Source organism: Giraffa tippelskirchi, chromosome X (assembly GCF_054371585.1).
Source record: "Giraffa tippelskirchi isolate mGirTip1 chromosome X, T2T-mGirTip1v1.2.pri, whole genome shotgun sequence".
Lineage (NCBI taxonomy): Eukaryota > Metazoa > Chordata > Mammalia > Artiodactyla > Giraffidae > Giraffa > Giraffa tippelskirchi.
In genome coordinates this window covers 147,091,579-147,107,817 of record NC_137289.1, presented here as the reverse complement: position 1 = coordinate 147,107,817, position 16,239 = coordinate 147,091,579, and the positions used below count along the sequence as shown (strand labels likewise).

The 16,239-nt window shown below is 42.9% G+C and overlaps 1 protein-coding gene across 2 annotated transcripts; it reads right to left on the bottom strand.

Annotated features, from left to right (window-relative positions):
- Nucleotides 1-7,508: 7,508 nt before the first annotated feature.
- Nucleotides 7,509-11,549, bottom strand: LOC145535262 (claudin-34-like). Of its 2 annotated transcripts, XM_081563621.1 has the most exons (3): nt 11,334-11,549; nt 10,748-10,786; nt 7,509-8,376 (listed from the first exon to the last, which is right to left on the bottom strand). In XM_081563621.1, the coding sequence occupies exons 1-3, from the start codon at nt 11,474-11,476 to the stop codon at nt 7,689-7,691; spliced, it is 870 nt and encodes a 289-aa protein (XP_081419747.1). In that variant the 5' UTR covers nt 11,477-11,549; the 3' UTR covers nt 7,509-7,688. The 2 variants fall into 2 exon arrangements, with proteins under 2 accessions (XP_081419747.1, XP_081419748.1); XM_081563622.1 differs by lacking the exon at nt 10,748-10,786.
- Nucleotides 11,550-16,239: the final 4,690 nt, after the last annotated feature.

Sequence of the window (16,239 nt, the reverse complement as noted above, 5' to 3'; positions counted from 1 at the left end):
AAGGGCCCAAAGAGATTTTCTAGGATGATGGGAAAAAAACATATTGCACTGAGTATCATATATATAATCTTGGCGAAATTGCATAAATATTTCTGCAATATAAATTCAAAACAGTGTCTTGCTAAATGGCTCCATACATTTATAAGTTTACTGCTGCTGCTGCTACTAAGTCGCTTCAGTCGTGTCCGACTCTGTGCGACCCCACAGACGGCAGCCCACCAGGCTCCCCCGTCCCTGGGATTCTCCAGGCAAGAACACTGGAGTGGGTTGCCATTTCCTTCTCCAATGCATGAAAGGAAAAGTGAAAGTGAAGTCGCTCAGTTGTGTCCGACTCTTAGCGACCCCATGGACTGCAGCCTACCAGGCTCCTCCGTCCATGGGATTTTCCGGGCAAGAGTACTGGAGTGGGTCGCCATAAGTTTACTGGATATTGTCAAATTGTTCTTCAGAAAGTTGCATGATTTATGCTTTCACAGCAATCCATGAGCACTCATTTTCCAATCCCTCATCCTCAATTTGGAGGAAAAATTCGGTATATTTCAACTTTCTCTTTGCAGTTTTGGCAATTTGCATGGTAAAAAATCATTTTCCATGATTGTTTTGGTTTGCATTTCTTTCATTACAAGTTAGGTTCAACATTTTCCCTGTTTTTTGAAATTTGTGTCTCTTTTCCCTTTTGCTGGGTAATTTGTGCTTCTTTGTTCCCTATACATACTTCATCTTTGTCTTCTACTGGGCTTTTCATCTTTTCTTTAAGTTTTGAATTTGAACTATGAATAAATTAGGTAAATGAACCCTTTGTCAGGTGTCTCCAAATATTTCTTAATTATCATTTTGTCACTTTTGACCTGTGTGTTTTTGCCATGTAAGAATTTTGCATTACTGCGTAGAAAATTTTGTAAATTTCCCATTTTTGACTTCTGAACAAAGATCACTTCAAATAAGAAATGTAAATTTGGAGAAAAACTCCAGGAAGCTAGAAGGTGTGGTTGAAAGAAGTGGGGGCAGTTCTCTCTGTGTTGACCTGTGTGCCTTTCCACATGTACGTTTCAATAAGCTTTTTACTTTCCCTCAAATATGTATACATATAAAGAGGAAAAAAAAAAAAAAGAAGTGGGGAGGGGTTGCACCATGATGGGCAAAGATGAAGCCAGGACAGATGGGGCTGCATCTGGGAGTCCAAACAGATGAGTCAGCCATAGGCTTGGTCAGCTCTGTGAAGCCAATGGGGACACGTCTCTAGAGCTGTGATTGCAGGAATCTGGGAGCCCCAGCAGGTGCTCAAAGCCAAGATCACAAGGTGGGGAACAAGATCACAAGCAGGGTGATGCTGCTGCTTGGCAGGTCTGTCTCCCTTGGGTCAGAGGGAAGGTGATGCTACTTTTATTATGGAAAATGTAGTCTGTGGATATTGGGAAAAGAACTTGGTCAGTGCATGGAGTATGAGAAAGTAAATAAAAGCCATGTTTTATTTCACTACAGTTCATACTCTGGAGCTTCCTTAGTGGCTCAGTGGCAAAGAGCCTGCCTGCCAATGCAGGAGACAGGAGTTAGATCCCTGGGTCGGGAAGATCCCCTGGAGAAGGAAATGGTAACCCAGTCCAGTGTTCTAGCCTGGAGTATCCCACGGACAGAGGAGCCTGGTGGGCTACAGTCTTTGTGGTTGCAAAGGAAACAGACATGACTGAGGGACTGTGAGCACACAATATTTTAGCCTCTCTCCTCTGCATCTTTTTACAGTTCATATTTGTAAAGTTGAAATTGTACTTCGTGTGCTTGTGGTTTTCATTGCTCTTTGCTCTGTACTTTCCCCAACACTTTATTGTAAAAATTTCCAAACATTCAACGAGGTTGAACATGTTTTCTAGCTCATACACAAAGACTTCCCACCTAGCTTCTACTGTAACTATTTTACATACTTCCTTTCTCATGTGTCTATCCATTTGTCCATCGCACTATCCATCCATCAATCCATCTTATTCCTTGGTGTATTTGGTGATAAATTTCAGACATCAGTATGCACCTCCATAAGTATTTCAGCAAGCCTGCCATGAAGTGGTCAGCTGTATTTGTTTACAGTACTTTTCTTTGGATATAAAATTTACAAACAATGAAATATACTAATCTTTTTATCCCAGTCATGTTAATTTTTTTTTACTGAAGTATACAATACTGTGTTAATTTCTGCTTTACAGCAAAGGGATTCAGTTATATACATATATTTGTGTATATACATTGCGTGTGTGTGTATATATATATGTACATATATATATTTTTTTTCTTTAATCTTATTGTTTTCTAATATGCTGCAGGGTATGTGGGATTAGTTCCCTGGCCAGGGATTAAACCCATACCCCCTGCAGTGGAAGTGTGGAGTCTTAACCACTGGACCACCAGGGAAGTCCCATATATATTCTTTTTTCTATTCTCTTCCAATATGGCTTATCATAGGACTCTGAATATACTTCCCTGTGCTCTACAGTAGGACCTTGTTGTTTATACATCTCATATGGAATAGTTTGCATCTGCTAACCCCACCCTCCTACTCCTCCCTCCCCACCCCCCTCCTTCTTGGAAACCGTAGGTCTGTTTGCTGTTTCCATGAGTCTGTCTCTGTTTCATAGATATGTTCATTTGTGTCATACTTAGATTCCACATATAAGTGGTATCATCTGCTATTTGTCTTTCTCTGTCTGACTTATTTCACTTTGTTTGACATTCTCTCAGTCCATCCATGTTGCTGCACAAGGCATCATTTCAGTTTTTATGGCTGAGTACTCTTCTGTTCTATATATGTACCACTTCTCTCTATCCATTCATCTGTCAGTGGACATTTAGGATGCGTTTCTGTTTTGGCTCCTGTGAATAGTGCTGCTCTGAATATCGGGGTGCATGTATCTTTGGAGGTTACAGTTTTGTCTGGGTTTATGCCCAGGAATGGAATTTCTGGATCATACGATAATTCTAGTTTTACTTTTCTGAGGAACCTCCATACTGTTTTCCATAGTGGCTGCACCAACTTACATTCCCACCAACAGTGGAGGAGTTAACCACTGGACCACCAGGAAGTCCCATATGTATTCTTTTCCATTACGATTGATCGTAGGATACTGAATATAGTTCTGTGTGCTCTACAGTAGGAACTTGCCCATCAATTTCATATACTGAAGTTTATATCTCTTAACCCCAATCTCTTACTCCATCGCTCCTCCAATTGTCTCTGCCTCTGAAGCCACAAGTCTGTCTCTACGTCTGTGAGTGTGCTTCTGTTTCATACAGATGTTCATTTGTGTCATATCTTGGATTCCACTATTTAGGTGATATCATTTCATGTTTGTCTTTCTCTGTCTGACTCACTTAGCTTAATATGATCATCTCTCAGTCCGTGCACGTTGACTCAAATGGCTGCATTGTTGTAGTTGTACAGATTCTTGTATCCTTTTAACGATACATAGAGGTATTCATCTGTGGTTATTTTCTGGATGTATTATGAAAACGTGTAGTACACCACTGTTGGCATAGTGTGTCCCTTTTGACACTGTATTAGAATTTTCTATGTATATGTCAGTCAGCTCAGTTCAGTTCCTCAGTCGAGTCTTACTCTTTGCGAGCCTGTCCATCACCAACTCCTGGAGCCTGCTCAAACTCATATTCGTAGAGTGGGTAATGCCATCCAGCCATCTCATCCTCTGTCGTCCCCTTGTCTTCCTGCCTTCAATCTTGCCCAGCACCAGAGTCTCTTCTAAAGAGTCAATTCTCCGCACTCAGGTGGCCAAAGGATTGGAGTTTCAGCTTCAGCATCAGTCTTTCCAATGAATATTCAGGACCGATTTCCTTTAGGATTGACTGGTTTGAGCACCTTGCAGTCCAAGGGACTCTCCCGAGTATATGTGGGCATGAATAAATATTTACTGTGCTTCTGCTGCCCTCTCGTGGAGAAATAGAAGAATGACTATGAATGTGACGTAAACTCTAGATGCATTCTCTCATATGTGTGTATGAATAAATATTTACTGTGCTTCTGCTGCCCTCTCGTGGAGAAATAGAAGAATGACTATGAATGTGACGTAAACTCTAGATGCATTCTCATATGTGTGTATGAATAAATATTTACTGTGCTTCTGCTGCCCTCTCGTGGAGAAATAGAAGAATGACTATGAATGTGACGTAAACTCTAGATGCATTCTCTCATATGTGTGTATGAATAAATATTTACTGTGCTTCTGCTGCCCTCTCGTGGAGAAATAGAAGAATGACTATGAATGTGACGTAAACTCTAGATGCATTCTCTCATATGTGTGTATGAATAAATATTTACTGTGCTTCTGCTGCCCTCTCGTGGAGAAATAGAAGAATGACTATGAATGTGACGTAAACTCTAGATGCATTCTCTCATATGTGTGTATGAATAAATATTTACTGTGCTTCTGCTGCCCTCTCGTGGTGAAATAGAAGAATGCTTATGAGTGTAATTTATAAAACGCAGAGGTCTTCTTTACATGTTGAAAAAATACTGCATAAGTTGATTAAAAATTAATGCATGCTCATAACAGAAAACATAAAGCTGTTGGAAAAATACAAAGAAAGAAAAAAATCATCCATGATCTCAGCTGACCATTGCCTCAGAATTCTGAGTTCCTGGGATGGGGAGATAAAAAAAAAAAAAGATGACAGTGTGCTACTTCTTTTATTATAAATCATTTTTTCCGCTGTTCGAATGCTATCATAGGACTTGGTCCTGATACGTGATCCTTGCTTTGTTCACTCATCTTTAAGCCTCTACTTTTACAAATACCTAGTAATTTGAACCCCTGTATAGACTGCTTGCTTTAAGTTTTTGTTTTGTTGTTTTTTTCCCATTTCTGCTATGATTAAAAAATGTTGCATGTCTTGTCTATGACAAATAGTGCGGCAGTGAACTTTAGGGTGGACGTATCTTTTGGAATTAAGGTTTTCTCCAGGGATACACACAGGAGTGGGATTTCTGGGTCACATGGTAATTCTATTTTTACTTTTTAAAGGAGCTGCCATGCTGTTCACCAGTATTGTAAAATGGTTACAAAATCAGACCCCTATATACGCTGTCTACAAGGGAGCCACCTCAAAACAAGGGACACATACAGACTGAAAGTGAAGGGCTGGAAAAAGGTATTTCGTGCAAATGAAGACCAAAAGAAAGCAGGAGGAGCAATATTCATATCAGATAAAATAGAGTTTAAAATAAAGGCCGTGAAATGAGACAAAGAAGGAGGCTTCATAAGGATCAAAGGATCAATCCAAGAAGATATAACAGTTTTAAATATATATGCACCCAACATAGGAGCACCAGAATACATAAGTCAAATGATAACAAGTATGAAAGGGGAAATTAACAATAACACAATAATAGTGGGAGACTTTAATACCCCACTCACACCTATGGACAGATCAACTAAACAGAAAATTATCAAGGAAACACAAACTTTAAATGATACAGTGGACCAGTTAGACCTAATTGATATCTATAGGAAACTTCACCCCAAAACAATGACGTTCACCTTTTTCTCAAGGGCACACGGAATATTCTCCAGGATAGATCACATCCTGGGCCATAAATCTAGCCTTGGTAAATTCAAAAACATCGAAATCACTTCAAGCATCTTTTCTGATCACAATGCAGTAAGATTAGATGTCAACTACCAGAGGAAAAAAAAAACTATTAAAAACACAAACACATGGAGGCTAAGCAACACGCTTCTGAATAATCAACAAATAACAGAAGAAATCAAAAAAGAAATGAAAATATGCATAGAAACAAATGAAAATGAAAACACGATAACCCAAAACCTGTGGGATTCAGTAAAAGCCGTGCTATGGGGAAGGTTCATAGCAATATAAGCTTACCTCAAGAAACAAGAGAAACATCAAATAAATAACCTAACTCTGCAGCTAAAGCAACTGAAAAAAGAAGAAATGAAGAACCCCAGGGTTAGTAGAAGGAAAGAAATCATAAAAATTAGGGCAGAAATAAATGAAAAAGAAACAAAGGAGACCATAGCCAAAATCAGCAAAACTAAAAGCTGGTTCTTTGAGAAGATAAATAAAATAGACAAATCATTAGCCAGACTCATCAAGAAAAAAAGGGAGAAGAATCAAATGAACTAAATCAGAAATTGAAATGGAGAAATCACAGCAGACAACACAGACATACAAAGGATCATAGGAGACTACTATCAGCAGCTATACGACAATAAAATGGACAACATGGAAGAAACGGACGAATACTAAGAAAAGTATAACCTTCCAAAACTGAACCAGGAAGAAATAGAAAATCTTAACAGACCCATCACAAGCATGGAAATCAAAACGGTAATCACAAATTCTCCAACAAACAAAAGCCCAGGACCAGACGGCTTCACAGGTGAATTCTACCACAAATTGAGAGAAGAGCTAACACCTATCCTAGTCAAACTCTTCCAGAAAATTGCAGGGGAAGGTAAATTGCCAAACTCATTCTATGAGGCCACCGTCACTCTGATACCAATACCAGACAAAGATGCCACAAGAAAGGAAAACTACAGGTCGATATCACTGATGAAAATAGATGAAACATGCTCAACAAAATTCTAGCATCCCAGCTAATAAATACAGTAAAACTGTTCATGCCTGAAACTCACCTCTTGTAATCCTTAGTGCAATAATTGATTGAAACACAGACCATCAGGAGATGACGCGGTTAGATGGAAACGAGATGAAACAGAAAAAGGAGCATACTTTCCCCTAGTGATCCACCCGTGGATCTTAGCATCCATACAAGCAGCAGTTACTGTCATCCACCACTTTTGAAATATTCTCCCTCAAAAATCTGACCCCACATCTCAGCCTTGGCAGGTCACACATTTCAGAGAAGATAATTGACCTATTTCAAGTCAAAATCATTTTCTTAAAGGGCAGAGGGCGTACAGTGGGGGAGGGCTTTAGATTAAGACCTAAGAGGCAGTGTGAGTGCCTTGGGGGGGGGAGTATAGAATTATTTTCGAGGCATTTAAAATTTCTAATATTTGATACTATTAAATAATTCTTAAATGTTTTTTACAAACATGGTTATGCGAGGAAACATCCGTCTGTTAGTAATACTGGAGTAATATTGATGAGTGTCAAATATTGGGAAAGGATGAAGGGACTCGACGTCTGGGATTTGCTTTAAAATCTTTTGGAAAAAGAAAAAGAGATTGAAAGAGAGGAAGAAAGAGAGAAAGCTAGTAGGGCAGAATCTTGGTAAGTGTTGAGTCTGGAAGTGGGTGTTGGGGGATTCCTTATACGTTTCTACTTGGAAACATCTTGGAGAATTTTACATGCTAAAGAGATGTAATTATGATGTCACAGGACATAACGTTGGTTGTTTTTAGCAGAAGTTTAGGAGGGAGATTTGATCATCTCAGAAGCTTTTTTCCACACGTGACGTTTCGAGTATTATTTATTTCACAATACTTAAAATGCAGATCCAATAAGACCATCTGGCAGCTGGGTAAGATTTTTCATGCAATTTATTCAACCAAGTAGTCAATGAATCAAATTCAGGCAGAAGGTAACGGCCATTTTCTGCCCCAATCTACTTTCGTCCTGGTCTTGAGAGTCCTTGCACCTATTTGACAAAGCATCCTGGTCATATTCCCATGTAAACTCCTGGGGATGTGGGGTTTGGAAAGTCATTGCAGTGAGGGATTATAGATTTCTGCACGCGCAGGATGGATTCGGGTCTCGAAGGGGGAATTGTAAGAAAAGGAAACCAAACCACCTAAAAACATCATGCAAGCAGCGATAGATGCTACAAGGACGGCACTACCGAGCTGCTGCGTATCTGGCTTGGTGGAGATGTTGAAAGATGGTGGGAAGGAAATTCCCTCTTTGTGTACCACCACGTAGTAATTCCAGACGATGGCAATCGTGACACAAGCACTGGCCGCTGTGTTGAGAAGTCCTGCAATAACAAATGGATTGAGGGCGTTGTCCTTCCATGGAAGTCTCAGGTACACTCGCCGAAGTGCAAAGGTGAGGGAGACTTTGCCCCCAAACCCTAGAAAGCTGGCGAGCAGGAAGAGGTTTTGCGCAAAGCAGATATCGCGAGGCAGGTAAGAATCAAGGTAGCGGTAATGGTGACACTCAGTGGCTCTGTTGACGGTGTTGGTGTGTTGGAATACACAGACTCTCCACATCCCCACGGAGGCCAGGTCCCGGGGGAAGAGCGACGTGTCGTTGATGTGCCACACTCGCCACTCCACCAGGCCCATGGCCATGGTGCAGAGGATCCAGCCGATGGTGGCTACAGAGAGCCCTACCAGTTGGCGTTTGGTGTTACTGGGGATCAACGGCAGGGCGACCTCATTCTCACGGGAACTGCAAACGAATACAGGGCATCATGAGAGTGGGACCCTTGTACCTGGAATAGCCCCCCATGGTTATAGTCGAAGGGAAGACGCTATGTGTAAGAGGGAAGTGCTGTGTTTGAAAGAAGTGCTATCTTTGAGAATGGAGACTCTAGAGGCTCCACTGGTGGGAGTGCTGACCCAGCACACTTTGCCAAGGGCCATCGGGTAGCGTTTCCTGAAAGCCTTCAAATGCACAAACCTTCAAATACACAGTCCCACTGCCAGGCATTTGTTCAAGGACATAACGAAGACTGGCTGAAAAGCTTTCACCACCAAGATGGTCGACACAGCCACATTTGTAATATTGACAAATGGGAAATGAGTTCGAGTCCAACAAGAGAGCTTGGTTAAATAATGGATGCTAGCTCCATACAAGGGAGCTGTGTGCCAGCATTCGGAATAGAACTGGACTGGTATGCGGTGTGATATACCGTGTGTCTGCCTCTGTTCAAGGTTCATCCATGTTGTAGCTTGTGTGAGTACTGGGCAGCTTTGACCCCCCAGAGTAGTATTCACGTGTAGGGATGCACCACAGATTGTTGACTCACTCCTCAGTGTTTGGACATCAGGATTGGCCCCGGGTTTAGACTATTATGAATAAAGCTGCTGTAAACCCTTCTATCCAAAACCTGGGGTGAGGGTGTGTTCTCGTTTTCCTCATGTAGATACCCAGGACTGGGATTTACTTCCCTGGTGGCTTAGATGGTAAAGCGTCTTGCTTACAACGCGGAAGACCTGGGTTCGATCCCTGGGTCGGGAAGATCCTCTGGAGAAGGCGATGGCACCCCACTCCAGTACTCTTGCCTGGAAAATCCCATGGACGGAGGAGACTGGTAGGCTACAGTCCATGGGGTCGCAAAGAGTCAGACACGACTGAGCGACTTCACTTCACTTCACTTCACAGCAAATGTATGTTTCACTTTTTAGAAAGTTCTAAATTGTTTTCCCAAAGGGCTGTACCATTTTATATCCGCACCAGACATGTATGAAGTCTGCACTTTCTATCTTCTCCAACACGTTGGTACATGTAGTCATTTTGATTATGGCCATTCTAGTTGCCATTAAAACAAAATGTGACCAACCAGAGGAGGAAGATACTCACAATATATCAGACACTAAGAGCATATGACAAAACAGAATATGTAACGTAATCAGGGATGAGACTAGAACTGGAAGTCTAGATGCTCAGTGAGTAAGAGACATTTTGAACTGGGTTAGAAGGGCTAAGGAGTTTTGAAAGCTACCTGTATTGTGAAGAATCAGATAGACATTAATAGGAAAGAGCACGTAATAATCCAAGTGGAGAGCTCAATGAATTATCAACAGGCCCATACCCACACTCAGCGAAGAAAGACATACATTATCACCACTTCCTTATCTGTCCTTATATTTGCTCATCTCAGAATACATCTCCCCAAACATTCTGCCTGATTTTCAACAGGGAAATCATGCAGTAAGCATTCCTGTGTGATAGGCTTCTTTCCCTCACTGTGTTTATGACCTCAGATTGCCTCTTTTAATGATGTCTGGCTGTTCAACAGAGATGAGCCTGATTTGTTGAAAGAAAAAAATACTTCATTAACGTGAAGCAATGGAGGATTAATTCTGGCAGAAAAATGCGCTCATACCCAGTGAGCAGTAAGGTGATTCATTCACCATAAGCCTCTGCAGCTGTGAAGGTGTAAGACTATCTAATAACATGGAAAAACATTCCACCCCTAGAAAATGTTTAGAGCAGTGGTACCCCACCTTTGTGGCACCAGACGTGGTTTCATGGGGGGTGGGGGGGGATCATTCAAACGCATTGCATTTACTGTGCAGTATTGTTTCTGTTATTATGATATCAGCTCTACCTCTGATCATCAGGCATTAGATCCTAGAGGTTGAGGACCCCTGGCTTAGAGGACCGTTCTTCTTTTAGAACCAAATGCACAAAGAATGCAGAGAGGAAATGCCCTGAAAGCCCAAGCCTGGCCTAGAGAAGCTGCCTAATCAGTGTTTGTAAAATGGAAAGTTAAATAGGAGGCAAACAAAGGACTGTGTTTTACAAGTTTACTTCTAGTTACGTTGTTACCTACAGCAGATATCTTTCTATCTTCAGTATCTGTGTTAGAATCATCTGTTTTCTTTTTACTTGACCTGGCTAAAGACATCTCACACCTGATGAAATACTACTTCACACTCAACAGGATGGTTCCTAACAAAAAACACCAAAAGTAGCAAGTATTGGCCAGGATGTGGAGAAACCAGAACCTTTGTGTTTTGCTGGTGGGACTATGAACTGGTATGGCTGCTGTGGGAAACAGTACCGGGATTCCTCAAAACGAACAAAGACTTACCGTGTGATACAGGAATTTCTCTTCTGGGTAGATGCACACCTGCAGAAAAAGCAGGGACTTAAACAGACACTGGTACGCCCATGTTTGTAACAGCATTATTCACAATAGCTAAGCTGTGGCGGGGTGGGGGTGGGGGCCGATTCTCCATCCATGGAGGAACAAACATGGAGACAACATGTGGTCGATCCATATAACAGGGCATTTCTCAGTCTTCGGATGGAAGGAAATTTGGACACACGTTACATAAAGGATGAACCTTGGAGACTAATTATGCTGAGAGAAATAAGCCAGGTAGGGAGAGACAAATACTGAAAGATTTCACTTTTCGCAGGACCCAGACTAGTCCAATTCACAGACACAGAAAATAAAAGAGCGGTTACCAGGGGCTGGGTGAGGCAGGAAGGGGTAGGTAGTGCTCGACGGTGACAAAAGCTGTAGCCTGGGGAGAGGGATGGTGGTAACAGTTGCTCAACACTGTGAATATCCTTAATGCCGCTGAGCTGTACGCTTAAAAACAGTGACACCATAACCCGTGTCTGTTTAACCACAAGACGCACACAGCAAGAAAACCAGAGCATCTACTAACCGGACTCTTCCCGAAGTGTCTGGGATCGAGGACAGTGAGCTCAGAGGCACAGAACTGCCAACGGAAAACCAGTCCCACTCCACCATCTTCTGCTCAGCGTGGCAGGCTCCTTTCTCCAGGGGGAGAGGGGCTCTCGCCGCCATAGTCAGTGGGGCTGGCCCGGGAGGCCAAGGCCCTCTCCTGGGACTCGCAGTCACCGCATTCCACACCCAGTGTGCGCATCTCCAGCATTCTCAGTTGCTAGGTCACGGACGCCATGGCGGCCTCTCTGTTGCTGACGGTGGCATGCCCTCTTCACCTGCTCTCCTCTGTGTCTCCCGGCCCTATGCCAGAGGGCAGTATGTTTACTCCAAGGACCTAAGAGTGCACTTTTAAGACCTGTGTGCCTGCTTCAGGCATTGCCCCCTCATCCCTTTCTCTTGTCCCCCAGACATGGTACCTACCCCATCTCACCTGGAGTTAATGACATTTTTTCTTAAGGCGATGGCAACCTATACACACAGGCGTTAGCAGCAGTCGTGCCCACATTGGGGAGACGGAGTCGGGACAGACCAACGACAAGAAACACATTAGGAAACATACCCTTAGTTCATGGGAAACACCCCCTTCCTGTTGAGTCTTGGATCACAGATGGTCCACGGGAGTATGGCGGTACGGACTAGATAAGGTAGCTGCTAAGATAGGGGAGAGCTTCAGATGGGACTTCTGTAAGAAATGAGACATCGTGTCAGTGAGCGAGCAGTGAGGACTACATTTCACATAGAAGCCAAAACTCCTCTGGAATCCTCTGTGTACAATGTTTCTGTAACAAATTCATCCCAAGGAAATGAGCAGAGAAATTACAAACATGTCAGTGAAACACACATACCCAATGAGCTTTATAACTGAACTTACAATGGGGACAAATAGGGAGAAGAAAACCCAGGCAGAGAATATGTACAATAAACTATTTTATAACCTTACAATGGGACAAAACACAACAACTCCACCTTAGGAAGAATAAAGAAGGAAAAACTTGCTAGTACTGCTAAATAAAAAGCTGATTTCAAAAATACGTAGTTAAAAATGCTGGAGAGGATGTGGAGAAAAGGGTATCCTCCAACCCTGTTGGAGGAAGTGTAAATTTGTGCAGCCACTATGGAGAAGAGTAAAGAGGTTTCTCAAAAAACTAAATACAGAATTACTATTCGATCTAGCATCCCACTGCTGGGAATATACCCAGACAAAACTGAAATTCAGAAAGATGCATGCACCCCTATGTTCACAGCAGCGCTACACACAATAGCCAAGACATGGAAACAACCTAAAGTCCAGAGAGAGATGAATGGGCAAACATGACGTGGTGCCTATTTAATGGAATACTATCGAGCCGTAAAAAAAAGAATGAAACATTGCAGCAATGTGGATGGACCAAGAGGTTATCATGGGCTTCCCAGGTGACTCAGTGGTAAAGAATCCACCTGCAATGCAGGAGAGCCAGGTTTGATCCCTGGGTTGGGAAGATCCCCTGGAGAAGGGACTGGCTACCTACTCCAGGATTCTTGCCTGGGAAAGCCCATGGACAGAGAAGCCCAGTGGGCTACAGGGCATGGGGCTGCAAAAGAGTCGGGCATGACTCAGTGACTACGCAACAACAAAGAGACTATCATACTAAGTGAAATAAGTCAGACAGAAAAAGACAAATACCATACGCTATCGCTTCTACGTGGAAGCCAGTTCAGTTCAGTCACTAGTTGTGTCCGACTTTTTGTGACCCCATGGACTGCAGCATGCCAGGCTTCCCTTTCCATCACCACCCCCTGGAGCTTGCTCAAACGCATGTTCATTGAGTCAGTGATGCCATCCAACCATCTCATCCTCTGTCATCCCCTTCTCCTCCTGCCTTGCTCTCCTGATTTGATGTCCTTGCAAGCCAAGGGACTCTCAAGAGTCTTCTCCAACACCATAGTTTAAAAAGCATCAGTTCTTTGGCACTCAGATTTCTTTATAGTCCAACTCTCACCTCCAAACATGACTACTGGAAGAACCATAGCTTTGACTAGACCTTTGTTGGCAGAGTAACTTCTCTTTGATCTTTTTAATTTGCTGTCTAGGTTGGTCATCGCTTTTCTTTCAAGGAGCAAGTGTCTTTTGATTTCATGGCTGCAGTCACCATCTGCAGTGATTTTGGAGCCCAAGAAAATAAAGTCTCCCACTGTTTCCATTGTTTACCCAACTATTTGCCATGAAGTGATGGGACCAGATGCCATGCTCTTAGGATTTTGAATGTTTTTTCACTCTCCTCTTTCACTTTCACCAAGAGGCTCCTTAGTTCCTCTTCGCTTTTGCCATAAGAGTGGTATCATCTGCATATCTGGGGTAGGAGCCAGGATATGGCACAAATGAAGCTATCTGTAAAACATACAAGACTCATAGAGAACAGACTTGCGGTTGCCAAGGTGGAGGGAGGATGGATTGACGGCAGTAGGGGATCGGTAGATACAAACTCCTGCATTTAGAATAGATGAAAAACAAGGTACTACTGCAGAATGCAGGGAGCTATATTCAGTATCCTTTAGAACAGCAGCCTCTGCAGTTATCCCAGGCCTGCTTGTAAATGAGAGCAAAATGAGGCACAGGGAGTCACCGAAAGCTTTTGTCTCTTGAGGCTTTGAGGTTTTTCTTTAAGTGAAACTTTATTTTTAATTTAAGACTATTGACACCACTTTAGTTGTTGCAGGGAAACAGTTTCTCGTTCCCTTCCACAGATACCTGGAGGTGTTCAGCTGCAGTTATTGTCACAGCTATGTTTTTGGAATCTGTTGAGCACATGTCTCTTGATACAGGAGGTCCATGTGGATTATGAATTGCATAGGTATTTGTGGGTATCAGTTTATTCCAGCCTTCACCTTTCAGCCACTGACCCAACAATACCCTTTGCTAACCGTAATTTCCTTAGCAGGAGTGTCAGTCAATTTCACTTTTCTTTGGGTACTCATCACCATCAATATTTTTTAATCCCCTCCGGAAGGTATATGATGTGATATCTCTTTAATCTGCCCTTCTTTACTTCCTGTGATCTGCTCTAGATTTCTGTGTATCCCTGAAAATGACATTTTTTTTTTTGCATTTTCCTAATGTCGGAGTCATATTTTGTTGTGAACGTCTGTCACATTTCTGTCTCTTTTCTTCTGCACCCAACTCTTTCCTTTCATCTCTTGGGCCTTGTGAATGCTGCTGCAGTGCATGTTTGTGGGGGTGGGGGTGTTGGCGTGTGTTTTCCACGATCGGTTGGTTTCTCAAATCCTCTGGGAGTGGAACTGCCCCATGACATCATCTGTCTCATTTTGTGATTCCAAGGCCCTTTGACAGTCATGCCCATGAAGGCTCTGGCTGCTTACCTCCCACCGCTGGCACATAAGGGTCCCCTTTACTGACATCACTCTGCTTTTTCTTGTCTGTAGACTTTTGGATAGTGGCCTTTTCGGTTTCTCAGTAGTGATATCGCGTTGCAGTTTAATGTTTTGTATCACTGATAATAGAGCAAATGAAGCACATTTCCAGAGGCTTCTTTCATAGCATTGACTTGTATTAACTGTTGAAGTTACCTTCCTGATCGTGTGGTTTGTTCTTGTTTTTATTTCGGTGTGCCACCCCTGGCCATTTTGTGAGGATACCTATCATTGAGAGCCCAGCCGCCTTGTGAGTAGTCCGTGTCCGTCAGGGCAAGCTTGAAGGTTGCTGTTCCCAAAAGCGGTCACAAGGTGGCAGCATTTCTTCGTGTTCGGCTCTTGTTACTATGGTAACTGCATCTTTAGAGGCACGCGCAATTTCTGCTTGTAAATGAGAGCAGGATGAGTGTAGAGGAAGCCCCCCTCCTCCCCCCGAAAGCTTGTGTCTCCATCCTTCTCGGCTTTATTGCAGTGCATATTTCATGTTTGACGAAGCTGATGTACAGAGTTGCCTTTGTTGTGGCTGTACTGATTGTTGCTCCCTTACACCCATACACAGAGGCATTCAGCAGTGTTTATTTCCTCTGACCTGCTCTCTGAAGGTGTGTGGTACATCACTCTTGCTAATCTGGTCCCTGTGGATTATGTATTTGACAGGTATTTGTGGGAATGCGTGAATTTCAGCCGTCCTCTCACCCATCCCCTTTGCTGAGCATCATGGAGTTCCCATCCCTGGGTGCCCACTTTACCTCGGTCGGGGTGCTCACTGCCAGCAATATTGTCTGTCCCGTTTGAAAGCAAAATATTACGACACAGCTCTCATCTGCCCTTCTTCGCTGACTCTGATTATCACCACACTTATCTGTACCTCTGAGAATGATGTTCTTTCCTTGTTTCAATGCCTGAGTCATAGTCCATTGTGACCCTGTATCACATTGCTTGATCCATTCATCTCTCCGTCCCTGTGTGCTTTCTTTACTTTCATCTCTTCGATGTTCTGAATGGTGCGGCAGGACCCGGTTTGGGGTCTGTGGTGTTCGAAATCTGTGCGTTTCTGAAGTATTCCAGGAGAGGATCTGATTTATCATACTGTCTCTACTTCTTTATTTATTGATTTAGTTTTCTCTCATGGGAGTGCACTTTTCCAGTCATGCTCATAGTGGCTCTTACCAAGTCCATCCCACCAGTACCCTAAAGCGTCCACTGTACTAACGATACTCTGCCACTGATGCCATGTCCAGCTTTTGACAGTGGCCTTTTTCCATGCTCAGGCATAGGTGATAATGTCCTCGCAGCTTAGACGTTTGTATCTGTTAGAATTCACCCTAGGTACAAATTGTCATGTGCTTTTCCTTCTCTTGTTGCTATGGTAACAGCAGCCTGGGTGGTTATTCCAGGCCTGCTTGTAAGTGAGAGTAAAATGAGACACAGGAAGTCACCAAAAGCTTTTGTCTCTTGAGGCTTTGAGGTTTTTC

Coding starts and splice junctions, on each gene's coding strand:
- LOC145535262 (XM_081563621.1), bottom strand. CDS start 11,476: ATGGCGGCGAGAGCCCCTCTCCCCCTGGAGAAAGGAGCCTGCCACGCT. Junction 10,787..11,333: donor GACACTTCGGGAAGAGTCCG/GTTAGTAGATGC, acceptor CTTTTTCTGCAG/GTGTGCATCTACCCAGAAGA. Junction 8,377..10,747: donor AGAAATTCCTGTATCACACG/GTAAGTCTTTGT, acceptor ATTCGTTTGCAG/TTCCCGTGAGAATGAGGTCG.